The following is a 20620-nucleotide window of genomic DNA, read 5'->3' as shown; positions in this document are numbered from 1 at the left end:
CACATTAATATTTCAAATGTCATGTTAGAGGACAATGTTTGATCATCTTCTGAAGCTTCCGTGGATTCAGTGGCATAGCAAGGGTGGGTGGCGCCCCCCCCCAACCTTGACACACTCCTTCCCCATCTCCTCCTGCCACATGCGCACCACTTCCCTTCCCCCAAACCTCTGTAATGTTCCTGGCACGAGCAGCAACCCCAAAGCTGCTGTCACACCAGCTTTGGCTCTTCCTCTGGCATAACTTTCTAGGCGGGGGTCCAGGAAGTGATGTCAGAGTAAGAGCCGACTCTGGTGCGACAGCAGCTTGGGGGTCACTGCTCGCATTAGGAACATTACAGAGGAATGGGGGAAGGGAAGCGGTGCACACAGTGGGGGGGGGGGGGACGGAGAGGAGGACAGGTGCATGCGCCCTCACCAAGATGGCACCCAGGGCGGACCACCCCCCTTACTATGCCACTGCATGGATTTATAGGGACATATCCTACATGAGAATCCTAATTTTTTTCTTCTCATTTCAACATCTGTATGTGGTTATGATGGTGGGCTTAATGAAGCAGAATGCTTTGGCATTCATTTCAAATATTACAGGAAGCAGAATTCTAAGTATGCGCATAAACAAACCAATTTCAGCTGTGATAAGAGTGGGTGGAATGAACCCAGCTCCCCTTAAGTACACTACCTCACAGGACCACCTTAAAATAGGCACAGCTGGTCTGCTTAGCCAGAAGGGTAAGTCCCAGTCAGAGACAGTTACAATCATAGAGAAGAAAAAGAATAGGGAGGCCTGGAGCAGGAATAAAGGGGCCTCTAAGAGAGTTTCCATGCCTGAAGACAGGCCAAGGAAGCAAGATTATATTGAGCTAAATGGAAATTTGACTTGCTAGAAGCTGATCACTGTTGGTGAGTACAAGTGAGTCTAATTGAAGCTGGGCTTTGAAGAACCTGAATGATTGCAGTTCCTTTTGATGTGTGAAATTAAGCTTACATTTGATTGATTACGTCAGATCTGTGAAAAAACTGACTTTTAGAACATTTTGTTTTATAATAAAGAATTTTGCTTCGATTTACTCTTCCTGCTGATAGGGTCAGTGAAGGTATCATGCCCTGCTGCATCTTATACTACTACAAAATTTGCCCCCCCCCCCCCCCTGATTTTCACAAATTGTTTTAGCTCACTTCACATATATCTAATCTAATCAGGAGTCCTATATTCTGCTATTTTTCGATTCAGATTGGATTACAAGAAGAACCGTACATTAAGGAGAGCACATATACTTAAAAATTACTGCACAAAGAGAAAAAATATCAAGAACAACATTTATCAAAAAAGTAGGTCTTTAAAACTTTCCAAAAGATAATATGCAAATTCAGGCTTCTTGTTTCTAAAGGAAGACTGTTTCGAATCTGATCTGCCTGATCAGAAAACGATCATGCTCGGAAAATAGCCAGTGCTGGTTTCAGCGATGCAGACAGCAATCAAAGAAGGGAAATTGTGAGGCAAAAGATGTCAATCAGGGCTCTTTTTATTAAGGTGCGTTAGCGGTTTTAGCGCACACGCAAGACCTTAATGCCTCCATAGAGCTTGCGTTAGGATTTTCTGCGCACGCTAAAAACGCTAGAGCACGCTAAAAACGCTAGAGCACCTTAGTAAAAGGAGCCCTTAGGCCCTGATTCTGTATAGGACACCCGGGAGAGGTGTCCTATACAGAATCGGGCCTACACTAACCCCGATTCTGTAACCGGCGTCCATGTTACAGACGCCGGTTAGAGAATCGGGTTAGAGTAGACGCGGCCGCTACACTTATCGTGGCAAGGGATAAGTATAGCGGCCGCCTGTCCGATCGCTGGCAGGAGGGTGCCGAACCCCTCCTGCCGGAACGTCGCCCCCCAAACTCCCAATCGCCGGCAGGAGGGTGCCGAACCCTTGCTTGAGTACCTGAATGTAAACCACTTAGGTTATAAGTGGTATATTAATACTTAAATAAGTAAATATGTTAGGAAATGAAGCAGATCAGAAGACTCTACTTAGAGATCCCTGGCATCATTAAAAATCTATGGCTTAAATGAACTCATCCGGGTACAAACTGACTGTCTCTGGGACCATTGAGACACAATTTGGGTATGGGTTAAGGATTTAGAATGGGTTATGGATATTATTATCCCGTTGTCAGCTACAGTGAACAACGCACTTACTGAAAAGCAAAGGTGCTGCCATAGAGCTTCTTAGCTGTGCGAAACCGGGCTTCCTTGGCTGGTGGACTGCTCAGCAGGAGGAACTGGTGTGACGTGTGCATAAACTTCAGCTGCTACCAATGTAGGCGTAGAGGCAATCACACAGGGCAGGAAAAGAAGTCAGAAAGAGAAAGAAAACAGACATGCAGCATTAATCATATATAGATATCATTCTAACTAGAGCTCCCCAATGTACAGAGAGATTTTTTTTCTCTTGCTTAGCGGTTTCCCCCCCATTACAGAGGAAGCTGCCGATTATCCCCCAAACGAGGTACAATGGCAGTTTCCTCTGTAATGGGGGGTTCACCCCCTCCACCCCCCCAAAGGGAGCGCAAACACTTCTAAGTTTAATGGGAGGGTTCTCCCCCCCCCCCCACACACACACACACACACAGAACCCCCTCGGAGCGCTTACTGTAACTGTTTTAATCCGGCGCACTTAAGTCCTACACACGAATTTGTCCCGCGCGTTTTAGTTAGTGTACCGACTTTTTATGGCTATGTCTAATTTTGTGAAGTCTGTTTGGTCTGTTGTTTTTGTGTTTTTACAGGGGAAAGCTTTTTTCAGACTATAAATCTACAAAATAAATAAATTCATGTCAAGGATGCTAATCAAAGTGAGATAATCCAAAGTGAGATAATTTTATATAAGAACATAAGAATTGCCATATTGGGACAGACTGAAGGTCCATCAAGCCCAGATGATGGCAGATAAAGACTTGAATGGTCCAGTATCCTGTTTCCAACAGTGGCCAAGCCAGGTGCCAAGTACCTAGCTAGATCCTAAGCAATAAAAGAGATTTTATGCTGCTTATCCTAAGAATAAGCAGTGAATTTCCCCAAGCCATCTCAATAATGGCCTATGGACTTCCCTTGCAGGAATTTATCCAATCCTTTTTTAAACCCCGCTGATTTTAGCACATTCTCTGGCAATGAATTCCAGAGTTTAATTACAAGTGGCAGGAATTTCCCCATATAAAGCCTGTTTTACAGGTAGAAAGGGGCAGTCGTGCGGGACTTGTGAGAATGGTTACCATGTCCGGACACCTCCGAAAGAGAAAACTGTTGAAGAGCACCCGCGAAGGTGAAGGGAAGGGAGGGAGATGGCTATTGGCTAGACAAAGGAAAGAGATGAATGGATGGTTTTTTTTTGGGGGGAGGGTTTACCGGTGGCGGGAAGAGAGCGAGTGTCACGATCACGAGGAGGGTTGCAGACTGGGAGGGGTGGGAAGGGAAGCAACATGGTAGATACTTTACTGCGGGGACAAGGACATTCACCATTCCACGAGGCAGTGAATGGCCTTGTCCCCATACCCACCGCAATCAGTTTTTTTACTCCTCTTTCCGGTGGCTAGCCACGGGTAACAGTCACCGTGTCATTCTCTAAAATGGCTCTTTTACAACTTTTTAACAAAAAAAGAAAAATTCCCCTAAACAGCAAAAGACATATTCTATATATGGCATTCCAAAAAATTGGCACTTAGCATAATTCTATAAAAGATACACACACCTTATTGAACCACACTAAACATCAGTGTGCATCACAATATTCAGGAGAACCCATTTAGGCCAAGAAAAACCAGAGCTAAATCCTTGCCCCCAACTTGTGTGCGAATTGGGCGTATTCTGTAACAGTGTGCATAAATTCTAGGAATGCCCATGCTCCTCCCCTGGCCACACCCCCTTTCAGATTCATGCACTAGAACTGGTACACAGAATTTATAGAATATGTCTACCAAGTTATGCATGTAATTTCTAATAACTGCCAATTAGCATCGATTATGAGGTGTTAATTGCCAATTATCAGCGCTGTTTAGGTTTATTAAACAAGTAAGCTGAGCGCGCAAATCGCCATATATAAGACGCCATACATAAGAATTTGGGGGTAAATGTGTAATACACTCCAAACAAACAAACAATGGAACTCTTAGGGCTCCTTTTATCAAGCCGCGCTAGCGGGGTTAACGCTTTTCATCCCACGCTAACCCCCGCAATCGCTAAAAACTACCGCCTGCTCAAGAGGAGGCGGTAGCGGCTAGCCCAGCAGGCGGTTTAACACGCGCTATTACGCGCATTAAACCATTAGAACGGTTTGATAAAAGGAGCTCTTAGTCTTTCTGCAATTTTTAAAAAAAATTTATGATCATGAATCTGATAATATTACTTGAGCGAGGAAAAAAACCTGTGGGCTGAGCAACTTGTAACTGCATCCCTTAGCCCCCGTACTGATCATAGGTCAAAAACTCCTAACTTCACGCAAATATAGGTTTTGTTTTGTTTTTTTCAAGTTTTTTTATTAGGATTTGATATACCGCTTATCAAGGTTATCTAAGCGGTTTTTACAATCAGGTACTCAAGCATTTTCCCTATCTGTCCCGGTGGGCTCACAATCTATCTAACATACCTGGGGCTATAGAGGACTGAGTGACTTGCCCAGGGTCACAAGGAGCAGTGCGGGGTTTGAACCCACAACCCCAGGGTGCTGAGGCTGTAGATCCAACCACTGCGCCACACACTCCTCCACATCTGTGCCCATGTAGAAACCGTGTAAAAAATGTTGGCAAAGGCACAGCAATATGTTTCAACACATTAACCACAGCCCTTACCTTTTAAATTCAATCTCAATCTCAATGGGAGTCTCTGTTTCACCAGTCACAAGTTGTAAGCTGGTGCGCTCAGCCCACTGAGGTCATTTTCTTAGTCAAGTAATATTATCAGATTCATTATAATAAATATAAAAAAGATTGCAGGAAGGCTAAAAGTTCTATTACTTGTTTGCAGTGTCTTTTCCAACTTTGACATAAGCACCATCTTATAAAACTACTCTCAAGTGAAAAAAGCCCTGCATTGAAGGACTAACTTTTGAATTTAGAGCATTTTATTGAAATATTTTGTTTTGTGGAGAAATTTTAAAAAATAAAACCTTTTTACAAAACCCTAGCGTGGTTTTTAGCGCCGGTCGTGGCAGTGAGAGCTCCGATGCTCACAGGAATGTCTATGAGCATCAGGGTTGTTACCGCCGTAGTCGGTGCTAAAAACCGCGCTTCGGTTTTGTAAAAGGTGGGGGGGTGGAAGTCACTAGTTTCAAGAATGACACTCCATTTTTGAATGACAGAATATCCGGACCCCCAATATTTTTTCTACATATTAGAAAGTAGGAGGGACATGAGCAACTGAGTTAGCCCTTTAAAATACCAACCCATTCTGTCAGCTGTTAGTTCTGAGCACATGAAAAACTGCAACAACAACAAAAAAATTTTGTTTGCCTTACTCTGCGACTATAAACAACATTTTTTTTTTTTTTTTTTTTTTTTAGCACCAATCAAAAATCTAACATCTAAACCAGCTTTGTGAACAAGCCACAGAGTTGCTGCACCAGTGTCTGGGGATCAGAATGGTGTGCCAAGCTGACATGCAGCATGCTTTGTCATGAACAGGAGGTTGCATGAGTTTCATTTAGCAGCTGCCAAAGATAGAATAAAGGGGAATTTGGCTTGGAGAACAGCTTTCAGATGCAGGAATAAAGTAAGGTCAATGTCAAAAGAAATAGAAACATTTACCCTGCTGAGAGGAAGCTTGACTATGTGTGACCTGTTGCTCGATATTATCCTATAGAGAAAGAGAAGAAAACTCCATGAAGAACACAAATCATCAATTTAAACAGAGAAACTGGATTTCATTTTATTTATCCTTAATTTACTCTTCTTCTTTTCAGTGTTTTTTTCCCCCCCATCATTTCTTATATGTGTGAGTCTGACTTTGTAAATCAACCACCGCAGACACAAAGGGCCAGATGTACTACATTCAGCGATCATCTAACTATCATTGCTAAACCAATTTTGGCTGGTTTAGCAACGATCGCTTTTACCGACCCAATGCAGAAAATGGCTCACCACGTGTTTAATGGCTCCGATGCCTAAGGTCTTTTTGGGAAGGACCTTAGGCTCCTCCCTCTGTAGATGCCTCTACAGAGGGAGGAGCCTAAGGCCCTGATTGGTTCAGACTAGAGAATGGCACAGGGACAAATTTGTCCCCGTCCCTGCAGGAACTCAATTTCCCCATCCCATCCCTGTGAATTTTGTTGCTGTCCCTGTCCCATTCCTGTAAGCTCTGTCCTCAAACCTCGAACACTTGTGATTTTAAAGTGTTTGAGGATTGTGCAGATAAGGACAGAGCTTGTAGGAATGGGGCAGGGACAGGAAAAGAACTCGCGGGGACGGAAAATGAATTCCCGAGGGGATGGGGAAAAAAATTGTCCCCGTGTCATTCTCTAGTTCAGACACCTAAGGCCCCTCCCTGGTGCCGCGTTCGTCGGGAAGGGCAGTCATTGGTGGAGGAGGGACTCTTTTTTTGTTGTTGTTAATGGGGCAGATATTGCATGTGTGCAACAAGCACAGCATCTGTGCCCATTAAAAAAAGAAAGAAAAAAAAAAAAAAAGGTTACCTGCTCCGAATAGCTGAGTGGCAAGAGGCTGCTTTCGGGGCTTCCCCTCCCTCTCAGTTGTTCGGGCTTCCCCTGCCGGCACTGCGCATGTGTGAGAGTCGCTTTCAAAGCAATCAATCGGACGGGAGAGTCGGGGGTTAGGACAAACCTCCGTGAGAATCATTTGCATGCAAATATTTTAGTGCATCAATAGCTTTTTTGAATCGGCCCAAAATCGGGTCGGAGCAGACCCACACGGTTTTACTGATCCTCTTTAGTGAATCTAGCTCAAAGTTCTCTATGATGACACAGAATGGATGTTCAGGCACAATAATGTATGATAAAAGAGAGAACATGCATTCTCAGAAACCAAAGAATGGAGAGCTGGGGCTTGTTCCCAGTGACATCATTAGAGAAGGGGGAAGCTTCATAATTACTATACGAGGAACACAGAAAGGGAAATTGTCATGAGAACAGATACCTCCATCTGTTTTCCAATGTTGAAATGTCTGACTTTGCAAGACACAATGACAACACCAGCCTGACCATTAGGCAAGAGACTAGGAAATCACCTGGGGCTGCAGCTTCTTGGGGGGCAGCACCAGTCAAAGTTTCAAGTTTTATTTAAAATTTGATATACCGCTTAAAAAAATTGTCTAAAAAGTCATAAATATTAAAATCAAGGGGAAGGCATTGTACAATGAGACTTGAATGACGTATGGCAAGGCAAAGCAAAACAACAGATCCTCACAAATTCAAAGAACCATCAGCACATGCCTTAATCTGCACTTCTATAAGATTTTTTTGTGTGATGATCATAATTGTTAAGTTTAATTATCAAAATATTGGGGGAGGGGCTAGGGGCCTAAAAGTTCTTTTTTTTGGGGGGAGGGGGAGGTATAAGGTAGAGAATGACACGGGGACAAATTTTTCCCCATCCCCGCAGGAACGCATTTTCCCGTCTCATCCTAGCAAGTTCATTTCCTGCCCCATTCCTGAAAACTCTGTCCTCATCTCCACAAGCCTCAAACACTTTAAAATCATAAATGGCAACATTCTAGAGCTCAGATTGTGATGTCATAATGCCTCATTCCACCAATGCCTAAGCTCCGTCCTCATCTGCACAAGCCTCAAACACTTTAAAATCATAAGAAGCAACATTCTAGAGCTCAGATTGTGATGTCATAATGCCTCATTCCACCAATGCCTAAGCTCCGTCCTCATCTGCACAAGCCTAAAACACTTTAAAATCACAAGTGTTTGAGGCTTGTGTGGTTAAGGGAGAGTTTACAGGAATGGGGTAGGGGGAAAGGACAGCGACAAAACTCACAGGGGCGGGACGGGGACAAATTTGGCCCCGTGTCATTCTCTAGTATAAGGCTGGAAAGTTTGCCTAGAGCACCAGCTCCGCACAATGACACTCCCTTTCTCTCTTCAGCAATGAAGTTCATGCCAGAACTGTGCTCTTCACAATTTATCAAAGAGCTGGTTTTCTTACCAAGATATGGCTTGATCGTCTCCTGTGAAACCTAACAATATCCTTAGTGACTTCAACCCAAACAAAAATGTTATTAACATGGTTTAACATCTATACCACTGTAAAAGGGGGTGCGCAAGCGGGTCCAGTCTGTCCATCTGCTTCTTGATCTCCAGGTATGAACCCTGCAAGAAAATATAAGGTTAAAAAAGTAATTTTACAATTTCATAGCTAGCTTGCAGAACATAGGTTATCACCACAGGCCTGCAGGTGAATTTCCAGAGTCTTCATTTGAAACATAAAGTCCAGCTTGGGCCATCGGTACTTTTGCCTCTGATCTGACAAGTACTATGAGTTAGAGAATGGCACGGGGACAAATTTTCCCTGTCCCCGCAGGAACTCAATTTCCCCATCCCGTCCCTGCGAGTTTTGTCGCTGGCCCTGTCCCACTCCTGCGTTAACCACACAAGCCTCAAACACTTATGACTTTAAAGTGTTTGAGGCTTGTGCAGACAAGGACGGAGATTGCAGGAATGGGGCAAAGACAGGAAAAGAACACGTCAGGACGGGAAAATGAGTTCCCATTGGGTGGGGAAAAATTTGTCCCCGTGTCATTCTCTACTACGAGTATAAACCACACAGCTGCATGCCCCACCTGCCTCCATATCTGGTCCTATCCATTTACAACACAATTAAAAATACTCAAATTCCAACCAACTGCTTAGCTGACCAAATAAAATAGCTTGAAAATTGCCCTTTTACTCCTTAGTTAGCATGTTTGACAGGGTCACACCATGGTATATAATAAGCTACATTGGCTGTCAACAGAAGCCAGAATCCATTTTAAATTATATTCTTTTGTTTTTAAGATAACTCACGGTATAGCTCAATCTTATATCTTAGGACTGAATAAAACATTACATTCAAACTACGGAACGCAAAATAAGCTAAAATTGGCATTTCCTTTTTGTAAAGATAGAAAATCAAACAGGGTATTTTCAGCCAATTTTTCCCATCTAAGTTATGCAGTATATTACCTTTACATATGTCTAAGATGGTGCATTACGGATAATACTTATTAAGACTGGGGTGTTTAGGAAAAGTGTTATCTAAATGACTAAATTTTGGTATCTTTTCTGGTTCAGTATGAGGTAAATTTCAAGACTGATTTTAATTTGGTTTTCTAATTTCTACAAAGATTATGGGCTCCTTTTACAAAGGTGCGTTAGGGCCTTAACGCGCAGAACTGCGCGCGCTAAATTGCTCCGCGCGTTAGACCTTAAAGCCAGCATTGAGCTGGCGTTAGTTCTAGAAGCATAGCGCGGGTTTAGCACACGCTAAAATGCTGCGTATGCTAAAAACGCTAGTGCACCTTAGTAAAAGGAGCCCTATATTTCTAGCTTCTTAGTATAGGCAGAATAGAAGTCATGGATAACATAAGGTAAGGTAATTCTTATCAAATTGAGCATTCAAATTTATGCTTAGCATGCAAACTTGTATGCACAATTTATACAATAAGATCAGTTGTGTAAGTCTGAGAAGGAGCTTAGTGGTCAGGGCAGTGGTCTGTAAGGTCAATTGCGCATACAACTTAATTTAATAGTTTTAATAATTGGCTGTTAATTGAGCTAGCCCAGTGGTTCCCAACCCTGTCCTGGAGGACCCCTAGGCCAGTCGGGTTTTCAGGATAGCCCTAACGAATATGCATGAGAGAGATCTGCATATAATGGAAGTGCCAGGCATGCAAATCTATTCCATGTACATTCATTAGAGCTTACTTACTCTTTGAATGAAAAAAATATTTTGTTATACAGGTATTTCCATGTAACTTTATTGACTATCCCCTAGTGTTTACAATTTTTGAAAGTAAAAAAAAAAAGTGAGGCACTTTAACCAATTCTACACCACTCAGGATTTTGTAGACTTCAATCATACCTCAGCCATCTCTTTTTCAAGCCGAAAATCCCGAACCTCTTTAGCCTTTCCTCATACAAGAAGAGTTCCATCCCCTTTTATCATCTTGGCTGCTCTTCTCTGAACCTTTTCTAATTCCGCTATATCTTTTCTGAGGTACGACAACCAAAATTGAACGCAATTCTCAAGGTGAGGTCACACCATTGGGCGATACAGCGACATTATAACATTCATAGTCTTGTTTACCATTTTTTTTCTAATGATTCCTAGCATCCTGTTTGCTTTTTTGGCCGCTGACGCACATTGGATGGAAAATTTCAGCGTATTGTCTATGTTGACACCGAGATCTTTTTATTGGGTGTTGACCCCCAAAGTGGACTCTAGGGTTAGACATAAAATGGCAGACTTGCATTAATATTCTATAATGGTGTTTCCTCATAAAACTGAACTATAGAATTTGAGTTCAGAGACATTATCCTGGTGCCTAAAGTTTGGCGCTCTTTCTTTAATAATGTAAACAGACAGATGACAGTCAAGAGTTTTAGTGGCCAACTGAAATATGCAAATTGACAAAGTTCAACTCCATTAAATCATCTGAGGCCAAAGAGATGGGGAAAGAATGTGTAGCCTGCAGTGAGAAAAACTCAGCACACAAGAAATCAATTTAGAAATGCTTATGAGTGCAGCACAAGCGGCCATAGTGGTTTTAGAATCTGGCACACGATATGATATGATGTCTTCTGTGGGCCCCTTCACTGCAACAGCATGTAATTAATTCTCCACAATCTACTCCCACGGTATCATTAAGACTGCCAACAATTCTAAATCCAACTTATACCACCTATTAAAAATGGGTAGGAGAAAATCTTACATTCTGACTGGCATCAGATTATATCCAAGATGATACTATAATTACTATATCACAGTGTCACGGTTCAGAACTGGTTTTTGTCAGCCCTAAACACATTAATAAAGGGATTCATCCTCTGTGATTCAGGCCCTCACTCCTACAGAAACTTCTCTGTCTCTTCCTACCTACTCCCTGCCTCAACACCACAAGTAGGCTCTTGTGGTGCTGGGACCAACAGTGCACAAAACACGATAGCCCCGTTTCTTATGTCTTTCATTTCCCAACACCCCTTTCTCATTTCTTACCCCCACATATAAGTTACAAGAACTAGGAGAAAAAATTTTAACCTATTTCCAGTTCCTCACCATTCTCAGGCTAAGCTTATGGTCACGTTTTCATGTTCTATCAGCCCTCCTAAATCATGGGGAAACTATGGATTTCCTCCCCTTTGCTACAGGGTTGTGGCACACCAAGAAATTAAAACTCCATCTGAATCAGAAGAGGAAGCAACCAAGACTTCTTAAACCCACAACTTCATCCATCAACTGCCAAGACTTTAAGAGGAAGTGGAAAAGTTAAAAATATGAGAAAACAGTTAAGGCTGGGGCAGGAGAACCAGGTTTGCCACTGACATCTTATTTAGAAACTGTCTTCTACAGATACTCCAGGGTTGATTTCTCATAAATGTGCAGTACAAGAGTGTCGGGATGGATTTTCTAGGGATTCAATATCAGTTATCAAGTTTCCAGAAATGTGTAATGTTTTCTTTCTTATGCAGCAGTTAACATCATATGGCTCACACTTGTGGAAGGGGGGGATGAGAGTAAACAGTGATGAGCAGTTATGGCAACCAGATGCATAGGAAGGAAGGATGGGTTTTCAAATTTAGTTCAAGTTTTAGTTTGTAGTTGCTCAAGGTGAGTTATATTCAGGCACAGTAGGTATATAAGAAATGGCACACTAAATCATGGGAAACATCAATCTCACCCAACAATTTGGGATTCTACTAGGTATTTTTTATCTGGAGTGGCCATGCTGGAAACGGGATATAGAGCTAGATGGACCCTTGGTCTAAGCTGGTAAGGCATGGATTCCCAAACTTGTCCTGAGAGACCCCCAGCCAGTCTGATTTTCAGAATAGCCATAATGAATACGCATAAAGATAGATCTGAATACCAGTGTGTGCAAATCGATGTCATGAATAGTCATTGGGGATATCCTGAAAAGCAGACTGGCTGGGTTTCCCCGAGGACAAGTTTGGGAATCACTGTAGTAGGGCAATTCTTATGTTCTAATGCTCTTATCCTGTTTCCAACAATGGCGTGCAGCAGCTGCTTGGAGGAAGTGTATTAATAATAGGGCATTGCAAAGTGATCAAATCACTTTAAGCTTCAATTTTGGTGACTTGAGAAGACTGACCGACTGTCAAGTCTTCTTCTCAAGCTACCAGAATTGAAGCTCAGAGATCTGCTCAAGCTAGTGTGACATCCCAGCCTATTATTGATCCATTCCCCACAAAATGTGTCCAATTTGGTTTTCAAACCCAGTTATATCATTTGCCTCCACAAATGCCCTAACTTACCGGTAATTGGGTGTTGTACAAAGAAGCACTTCTTTTTGGTTTTAATCTGCACTGGCCACCTACCAATGCCCCTTAGGCCTCGTATTATGAGCCCAATTTACATTCTCTTCACCTTTGCATGATTTAATATAACTCTATCATATCTCCCATTCAGACATCACTTTTCTAGATTGCGCAGTTTTAGATTTGTCGATTTTCTCCTGGATTGCATAGTTTTCGTTTTGTTTATTCTCTCCTGGCACATTTGCTCCTCCTCTCTGTTCACCTTTCTTTTCCGGGGCAATATTTCTAAGCCTATCAAGTCCTGTTTAAACCATGGTAGACAGAACTGTATCCACCACAATATCCAATGGCTCCAAAACCTCTTGGCATTTGAGAAGTTAAGCTTGTTTTTCTCCTTGTGCGCTGCTTTAACCTTTTCTAAGATGTAACATGTTATTGCTAACTCGTTCAGATTTCTGAAAAATATGAACATCTTCTGGAGGATAGAAAACACTTCATTCATTCACAAACTGTAAATCAAGCAGAAGAGATATAAAATATTTTGGTCTATTGCCTTCCTCATGGTTTAAGAATATCGTGACTGTACCTGTGTCATTTCACGGATAGACATCACGCTGTCCAAGGCCTTCTGCAGTCTCTCATAATTCTTTTTCTGCATTTGGACAAGGGCACAGAGGCAGCATGATATTAAGAATGGATCCAAGATAGCTTACCCTGCCCCCCCCCTAACCAGTGGCATGCAATGAGGGCTTGCACGAGATTCTATGAATCCCCAACTCTACAGCCCTGCAGTTTGATTTGTTGAGTAGGCAGCTGCTTAACCAGTCAAACTGCATCAAACTAAAAGTACACACACACACACACACACACACAAAAAGGCAGTGCTTTTGGGCTGGGGATTCTCCAAACCCTCTGAAGGTCCCAACAGTACTGATCTGAATTTGATTGGCTGAGCAGCATCTGCCTGTTGCCTGCTTAACCAATCAAATTAAGAGCAGTGCTCTCAGGGCTTTTAGTGGGTGGGGCGAATCCCTTGAAGGCCCTGACCACACGCCAATGCCCTTACCTATTCCAACAGAGCAGAATTACACAGCATTTTCACATATTTTCAAGAACTGTGACCTCTTCCATATTCCATACTGAGATACATGGAAGTTACACTGGACAGAATGGTGCTCAGGGCAAAGGTCACTTCTGATACCCCCTTCCTTTTTAGGTCTGCATTTTTCCAGACTTAAGGACTGACTCAAAAGGAAAATGTGGTGGTGCTCAGGGTGGCCATTTTGCTTTCCAGCCATTATAATAGGCTGATTATGGGTAACTAATGCAACTTCCATTCCACTTAACCAAACCACTTCTGAGGCAGCTCACAGATTCTCTTGCAGAGCATGTGCATATACACTGTGACTTGACTGCTACATTTATGTCTCCCAGAACTATGTCATACACTGAACCAAGAAATTTCCATCAAAGATGTAAAATTGGAGCCTCAATGCATTTAGCAGGCTGTTTTGAGAATAAGAAACTCAGGAAGCACCTGAGAAGAAAATAATTAACTGATGGATGAGCCTATTGCAGGTGACTTTAAAAAAAAACTAGGTACTTCAGAAAATCAAATCTCCAATGAGCTCTTGAGGCACATATAATACAAAGGTTAGAGGCCGTGGGTACCTGGTAGGGCGCGACTGGTAGGGGGGGTATCCTCAGTAGTGACTTCCTTGAGGGTATGGAATCAGACCCGAGCTTGTTTATTGGGGAGTAGGCGACATTCCTGGTATACTCCGTTGAGACACAACCCTGATTTTCCACCGGGAAGGGATGGGGGAGTGTTTGCAGACTGGGAGGCACGGGGTTTGGTGTGTGTGGGACAGTTGTGGGACCCGGTCCAGGGAGGTGTTAGACCCTTTACAGAACTTAGGGGTAAGTTTGGGTTCGGTATGCGGGATCTGTTCCCCTACTTACAGGTATTGCATTATATTAGGACCTCGGGTCTCCTGGGTGACTTGAGGGGTGGTAAAATGCCCTTTGAGCTGCTATTGGGTCCTGTGCTTCGGAGGGGAGCTCTCTCTGCAATATATAGGTGTCTTAATGGTAGGGGGGCCTCCCTTCCCTACATGAGGGCCTGGGAAGATGATTGTGGTTCGGTTATTCCCTGGGATACTTGGGGTGACATATGGTCGGAGATCTCCTCGGCGGGGATTTCTGCTTTGCTGATTGAGAATGGTTACAAGGTTCTCTTTCGGTGGTACTATACCCCTCAAGTTGTGGCTCGTTGGCGGGGAGGTGCGAGTGTTCTGTGTTGGAGGGGCTGTGGGGAAGTGGGTACCTATTTTCATATGTGGTGGCAGTGTGGGGAGGTGTGTGGCTTCTGGACTGAGGTCTTTGATCGGGTGTCCCGGATCTTAGATGTCCAGATACCGGCCGATTGGCGACACGTCTTGTTGTTTTGGCATCAATTGGATCTGGCTGGGGGTGACTCTTTGTTTTGTAAGTTGACATTCACTGCTGCTCGATTGGCCATTGCCTCCTTGTGGAATCAGGCGCTCTCTCCCACGTGGGCCCTGGTGGAGCAACGTTTGCTTACTTGGCAGAATCTTTATCATTTAACGGCCTTACGGCATGGTAAACTACATGGTTATGCTCATGTGTGGCGCAATTTTCGGGCTTCTGTGGGGATCTGTGGTAGGGGTGGTCAGGGGCTTTGAGTTTGTCTGGGGGTTAGAATAGATGGGCGAGGCTTGGGGGGATCACATACCCATATTCCTTTTCAATCTTTGGTATCTGTTTGGAATTGATTATCCCTCAACCATATAGAGAGTTGTGGGTATTGTGCTTTGTCCCTGTGGGGTGGGAGGGGGGTTATTGGCAGTGCTTTGGGGGGCATTCTAGATTGTTTTATTAGTTTGAAGGACTTGCACATGTCTATGCTGTTGATTTTAATTCTATGTACTATTTTGGAGTGTGGTATTCAGCTCTATGTATTTTTGTTTTTGCCTTTCATGTGCAATTGTTCTGTACTGTTTGGTGTGTTTAATAAAAGCTTTTCAATTGAAAAAAAAAAAAATAATACAAAGGTTACAACACTAGAGTCAGCATTTGTCTATAGGAGGACCCTCTGTCTCACAAAACACAGTAAAGCTTACCTTAGGGTTAAAGGCAAGTGTTTTGGGATCATTGGGGTCCACAACAGAGGGGTAAGGCTCAAATATGATACTTTTCCTTGGAGATTCCAGGGCTGCTCGACACATGGCCACCAACAAGTCAACCACCTCCAAGAAAAGAGATGAGCGATTAGAGACGTTTCCAGAAGTTCAATAGCTCTGCCCATGAACTGTCCTTGGCTTTGGTCAAATACATATACTGTCTCTTGTTAAGCTAGTTTTTTATTAAGGTCCCTGTTAAGCTAGTATTCTATAAAGAAAATAAATATTAATGCTGTGGAGTCAGAGTCAGGATGGAAGCAATTTTAGGTAAGTCGGAGTTGGAGTCAATAAAAATGTACCAACTCTGACTCCAGACTTCAAAATAAAAACTTACATTATAATATATAGTAAATTGATCATTTTATACTTAGAGGGGCATAATCGAAAGGGACGTCTAAGTCCGTTTACGTCCATCTCGCAAGTCGTCCAAAGTAAAAAACAGCTTAAGACACATTTTTGAAAAATACGTCCAACCTTTTTTTCATTTCGAAAATCGTCTAATTATACATCCTGCCGATCAGATCGTCCAAGCCACTAAATCGTCCATCTTTATACCACATTTCGTCCAACTTTTCGTCCAAGTCAAAAATGCCTAGAACAAGCCCTGTTGGATGTGGGAGGGGTCTGCAAAGTGATGGACTGCACACCCAGACATGCCACCTAAATAGTGGGGTACCTTACAGGGCACTGTTGTGAACTTCACAAAAAGGGTTCCATGTCTTTTCCTCCCTACAGCTCCCTTATATGTTACGGTGAGCCTCCCAAACCACCTCCAGAATCCCCTAGACCCACTTATCTACCACCCCAATAGCCCTTATGACTGTAGAAGCCACTTATATGCCAGTAAAAAAGGGTTTTGTGGGTGTATAGGGCAGTGCACATGTTTAAGTATCAATGCAGTGATTACAGGGGCTTATGGGCATGGGTCCCTAACCCATGACTTAAGCTGCCTCTGTGCTGGACGACTAGGCTTTCCTATGCCAGGCTGCCAGGTGATGATGGTCTGGAGGCTGAATTCTAAAGATGTGATTAATATTTTTATGGGGGTGGGGGGGGGTCGGTGATCACTGGGGTAGTGTGGGGGGGGTCTGTTTTATTTGTTTGTAGTGCTTATCTGGTGAGTTTAAGTGGGTTTTTGTGACTTAGACCAAGTCACAATGTCCAAGTTCCGTCGATTGTGGGCTGTATAACTTTCGGTTATACATGCTGTACGACTAAGTCTAAGCCGGCCCACATCCCGCCCAACTCCCACCCTCGACATTCCTCCCGAAACACCCCGTTTAGCTTTGGTCATTCAGCGGCACTATGTAGGCCTAGGTCGTTTAGAAATACGTCCAAAACCCGTTTTTAGTATCGGCACTTGGATGTATTTGAGAAATGTTCGTCCAAGTGCCAACTTAGGCCGGTTTTTGGATGTATTTCTCTTTCAATTATGAGCCCCTTAGCATATATTTGTCCTGGATCTAAACTACTGGTAAATATAAATTGCAGAACAAATATGCAGTGTTGTTACAATTTGACCTGTCGGCTGCTTTCGATGTGGTCCACCATGATATTTTGATTCGTATGTTGGCTGACATAGGTCTGAATCATGTGGTTCTGGATTGGTTTAGCAAATTTCTTTCGCAACGCTCCTATGAGGTATGTTTAGGTTTCATCTTCATGGATACCCAAATGTGGGGTACCACAGGGTTCCCCTTTGTCACCTATTCTGTTTAACATATATATGACCTCATTAAAAAAAATTTTGCCTTTCATCTGTAGAGACCATTGTCAGCCTAGAGGCCTATGGGAAATTATATCAATCTGACTCAGGCATGGGAAGGCAGATAGACCCTTAGTGCAAGGAAACTGTTTTAAGTATCCCGGATATGTTTTAAGTTTCCCTGATTGAATCATGACTAGCTAAAAGGTGTTAATGTCTGATTAAGAGGGTGCTTAGGACAATGGTGCACAGATCAAGCTAGAGACTTAATCCCATCACCATGCTTGCAGATATCACACTCTCCTTTGTCAATTAAATTGACCATTGTCTCAAACAGTTTGCAAGTTCTAAACAGAAAGATACTGGGAGATACAATATTTTCTCTAGTCAGAATAAGATTCCAAGGTATAAAAGCCTGCTCTCTGCTCTATCAATATCTCTCTTTTTCTATCAAGCTATCAGGAGAGGGGTCTTGGCCCTCTCTCTCTCTTTCTATCTAGCTATCTCTTGGCTCTTTGCTTGACACTCTGGTTCTGTCTTGGCTCTCCCTCTCTCTGTCTATCCTTCCTTTTATCTATGGAACACGAAGCTTAGACCATCCCCCCGTTTCTCTCTCTCTGGCTCTTCCTAGAACTGCAAGCTTCTATGTCCCTCTTTGCCTCTGAACTCTGTAAGGCAAGGAAACTGCTATGCTCTCTATTTAATTGTAATGCTTAATTGTAATGATTATAAATATTGCTTTTCTGTAAGACTATTTCTATAATATATTCTTTATGCAAACACCTCTGGCTATGCCTTCTTTATTCTACTTTCTGGTGAGTCATCTGTGAGGGAACTGAACCTGGGACCTGGCGTCTGTCAGTGCGCATTTCACTTAACCCCTACCACCATACATTGGGGGGGCTACTAACCGAAACTGACAACCATATTTACTTATGTGGATATTTACATCCTATTGGAAGTTATTCATGATCTTAGCGACTTGGTTACAGGCATAGACAGTTGCATCTCCAAGCTTCAGAGATAGGCGAATTCCATCCAGATGAAATTGAATGCTTCAAAAACCAAATTGCTTTGGAATGGGCCTAGACTAGAAATTCTCCCTGCTAATGTCGTATTGAAGTCAGGTATCTTATTGCAACTTGATTTCACTTCTAGAGTCTTGGGTATTATTCTGGATTCTTCCCTTACTTTTAATGACCAGATAAACTCTTTGGCAAAGAAATGTTTCTTCAGTTTGCGTATGCTGAGAAAAGTTAGGTCACTATTCTATCATGAACTCTACTTATTTTTGGTACAGTCCACTGTGCTTGCTCAGTTGGATTATAGTAACTCTGTTTATTTGGGTATTAAACAGGGGTAGTTTAGATTGACTACAGTTGAAACAGAATATAGCGGCTAAATTTATCTTTGGAAAGAGAAAGTATGATCATATATCCCCATTGTTGAGAAAGCTTCATTGGCTTCAAGTTTGTCATAGGATACAGTTTAAGTGTTGTTTTTAAATTCCTCTATGGAATATTTGATCCTTCAATCCCTCTTTGTTGGAACGCTATTAGATCCTGTCACTCAAGGATTACAACAATTTATAAATTATCATTTCCATCCTCTAGAACAGTGGTTCCCAAACCTGTCCTGGAGGACACCCAGGCCAGTCGGGTTTTCAGGATAGTCCCAATGAATATGCATGAAAGAGATCTGCATATACTGGAGGTGCCAGGCATGCAAATCCACTCCATGCATATTCATTAGGGTTATCCTGAAAACCCGACTGGCCTGGGGGTCCTCCAGGACAGGGTTGGGAACCACTGCTCTAGAGGATGGAAATGATAATTTATAAATTGTTGTAATCCTTGAGTGACAGGATCTAATAGCGTTCCAACAAAGAGGGATTGATGGCATTTAAACTGGTGGAAATTTGGAATAAACTTTCAGATTCTTTAAGACTCTTAGGTCAGCTACATCAATTTCGGAAAGATTTAAAAACTTGGCTGTTTACACAATAGTTATCCAAGATTACCTGCCAACGAACAGTAACTAAGGTGTGCTAAATGCTAATTCATCCATAGACTAACATGCACGCATTAGCGTTTAGCGCGCGCTAATCGGTTAGCGCACCTTAATAAAAGAGGGCCTAAGTATATTTTATTTTTTTAACTCTTTAAATATCTATCTAATCTTAACTAATAGTACCTTCTCCATATGGTTTATTAGTATGTTATTTTATTTTTAATGAGCTGTAAACCGAATCAAGTTCCTTCAGGAAATGACCCGGTATATAAAAGATTAGATTAAATTAGATAATGACAAAAAAGTAAACAGGGATGGTAAATAAGACCAAGAATATTATAATGCCTCGGTAGTGCTCACGTTTAGGGAAATAAGCTATTAGGCCAAAAGGAGTATGGTTTCCATGTTAGTCCACTTTACAAGAAGAAAAACAGCAACAAATGCCTTCAGGTAATGGGTAATAAATTGTGTGTTCATTGTAAGACCTGACGCGGGCCATGTTTCGGTGTATTCGACTGCATCAGGGGTCTCTATATAAGTTCATTAAATAAGTTCAGATTTGCCACAAAGGGCTGAAAAAGTGATTCGTTAATCACGTGCTAAGGGCAACCTTTTACAAAGGTGCGTTAGGGCCTTAACGCGCGGAACAGAATACGCTAAAATGCCCCGCACGCTAGCCGCTACCGCCTCCTCTTGAGCAGGTGGTAGTTTTTCGGCTAGCACGCGCTAATCCGGTGCGTGCGCTAAAAAGGAGCCCTAAGTCCAAACTGAAAAACCACTGTTATGAGTCTAATAGATATTGATTACCCCGGAGAGCGGCTCAATTAGGGGGAAAAAATTATACTAAAATGCACCAAACAAATCACTTTTTCTGCTGTTTGTGGCAAATCTGAACTTATTTGATGAGCATATATAGAGACCCCTGATGAAAGCGGATACGCCGAAACACAGCCCGTGTCGGGTCTTACAATAAACACACAATTTATTGCCCATTATCTGACGACCTTTGGTGCTGTTTTTCTTGTTGTTTGATTTGTGCCGTACCCCCCCTCTTCCTCTTTGACAAGCCCACTTTACAAGGTAATGAACAGAAAGAAAACCAAAGAAAGAAAATAAGAAGGTACCTTTTTCATCAGACTAACTTAATACATTTTTTCACTAGCTTTCAAAGGCCAGAACCTTCTTGCTCAGGTCTGGAATGAGCAAATGATGACAATATCA

The 20620-nt window shown here is 42.5% G+C and overlaps 1 protein-coding gene across 11 annotated transcripts in view; it reads right to left on the bottom strand.

Annotated features, from left to right (window-relative positions):
- Positions 1-20620, bottom strand: part of PARP6 (poly(ADP-ribose) polymerase family member 6) — a 145437-nt gene that overhangs the window by 43567 nt on the left and 81250 nt on the right. For 9 of the 11 annotated variants that reach the window (XR_004536952.1, XR_004536949.1, XR_004536953.1 and 6 more), the window contains 5 exons: positions 15625-15750; positions 13068-13133; positions 8250-8317; positions 5793-5841; positions 2194-2306 (listed from right to left, as the gene is read on the bottom strand). Coding sequence is in view for 1 of the 11 variants with exons in the window: in XM_033920209.1 (XP_033776100.1) it covers positions 2194-2306; positions 5793-5841; positions 8250-8317; positions 13068-13133; positions 15625-15750 (422 nt within the window). In the remaining 10 variants the exon portion in view is untranslated. The remainder of the gene's footprint in view (positions 1-2193; positions 2307-5792; positions 5842-8249; positions 8318-13067; positions 13134-15624; positions 15751-20620) is intronic. The other 2 variants (XR_004536954.1, XR_004536956.1) reach the window with 1 other exon arrangement.

Source organism: Geotrypetes seraphini, chromosome 14, assembly GCF_902459505.1.
Source record: "Geotrypetes seraphini chromosome 14, aGeoSer1.1, whole genome shotgun sequence".
Lineage (NCBI taxonomy): Eukaryota > Metazoa > Chordata > Amphibia > Gymnophiona > Dermophiidae > Geotrypetes > Geotrypetes seraphini.
The sequence above is the reverse complement of the archived record's forward strand: the minus strand, read 5'-3'. Positions and strand labels throughout refer to the sequence as shown.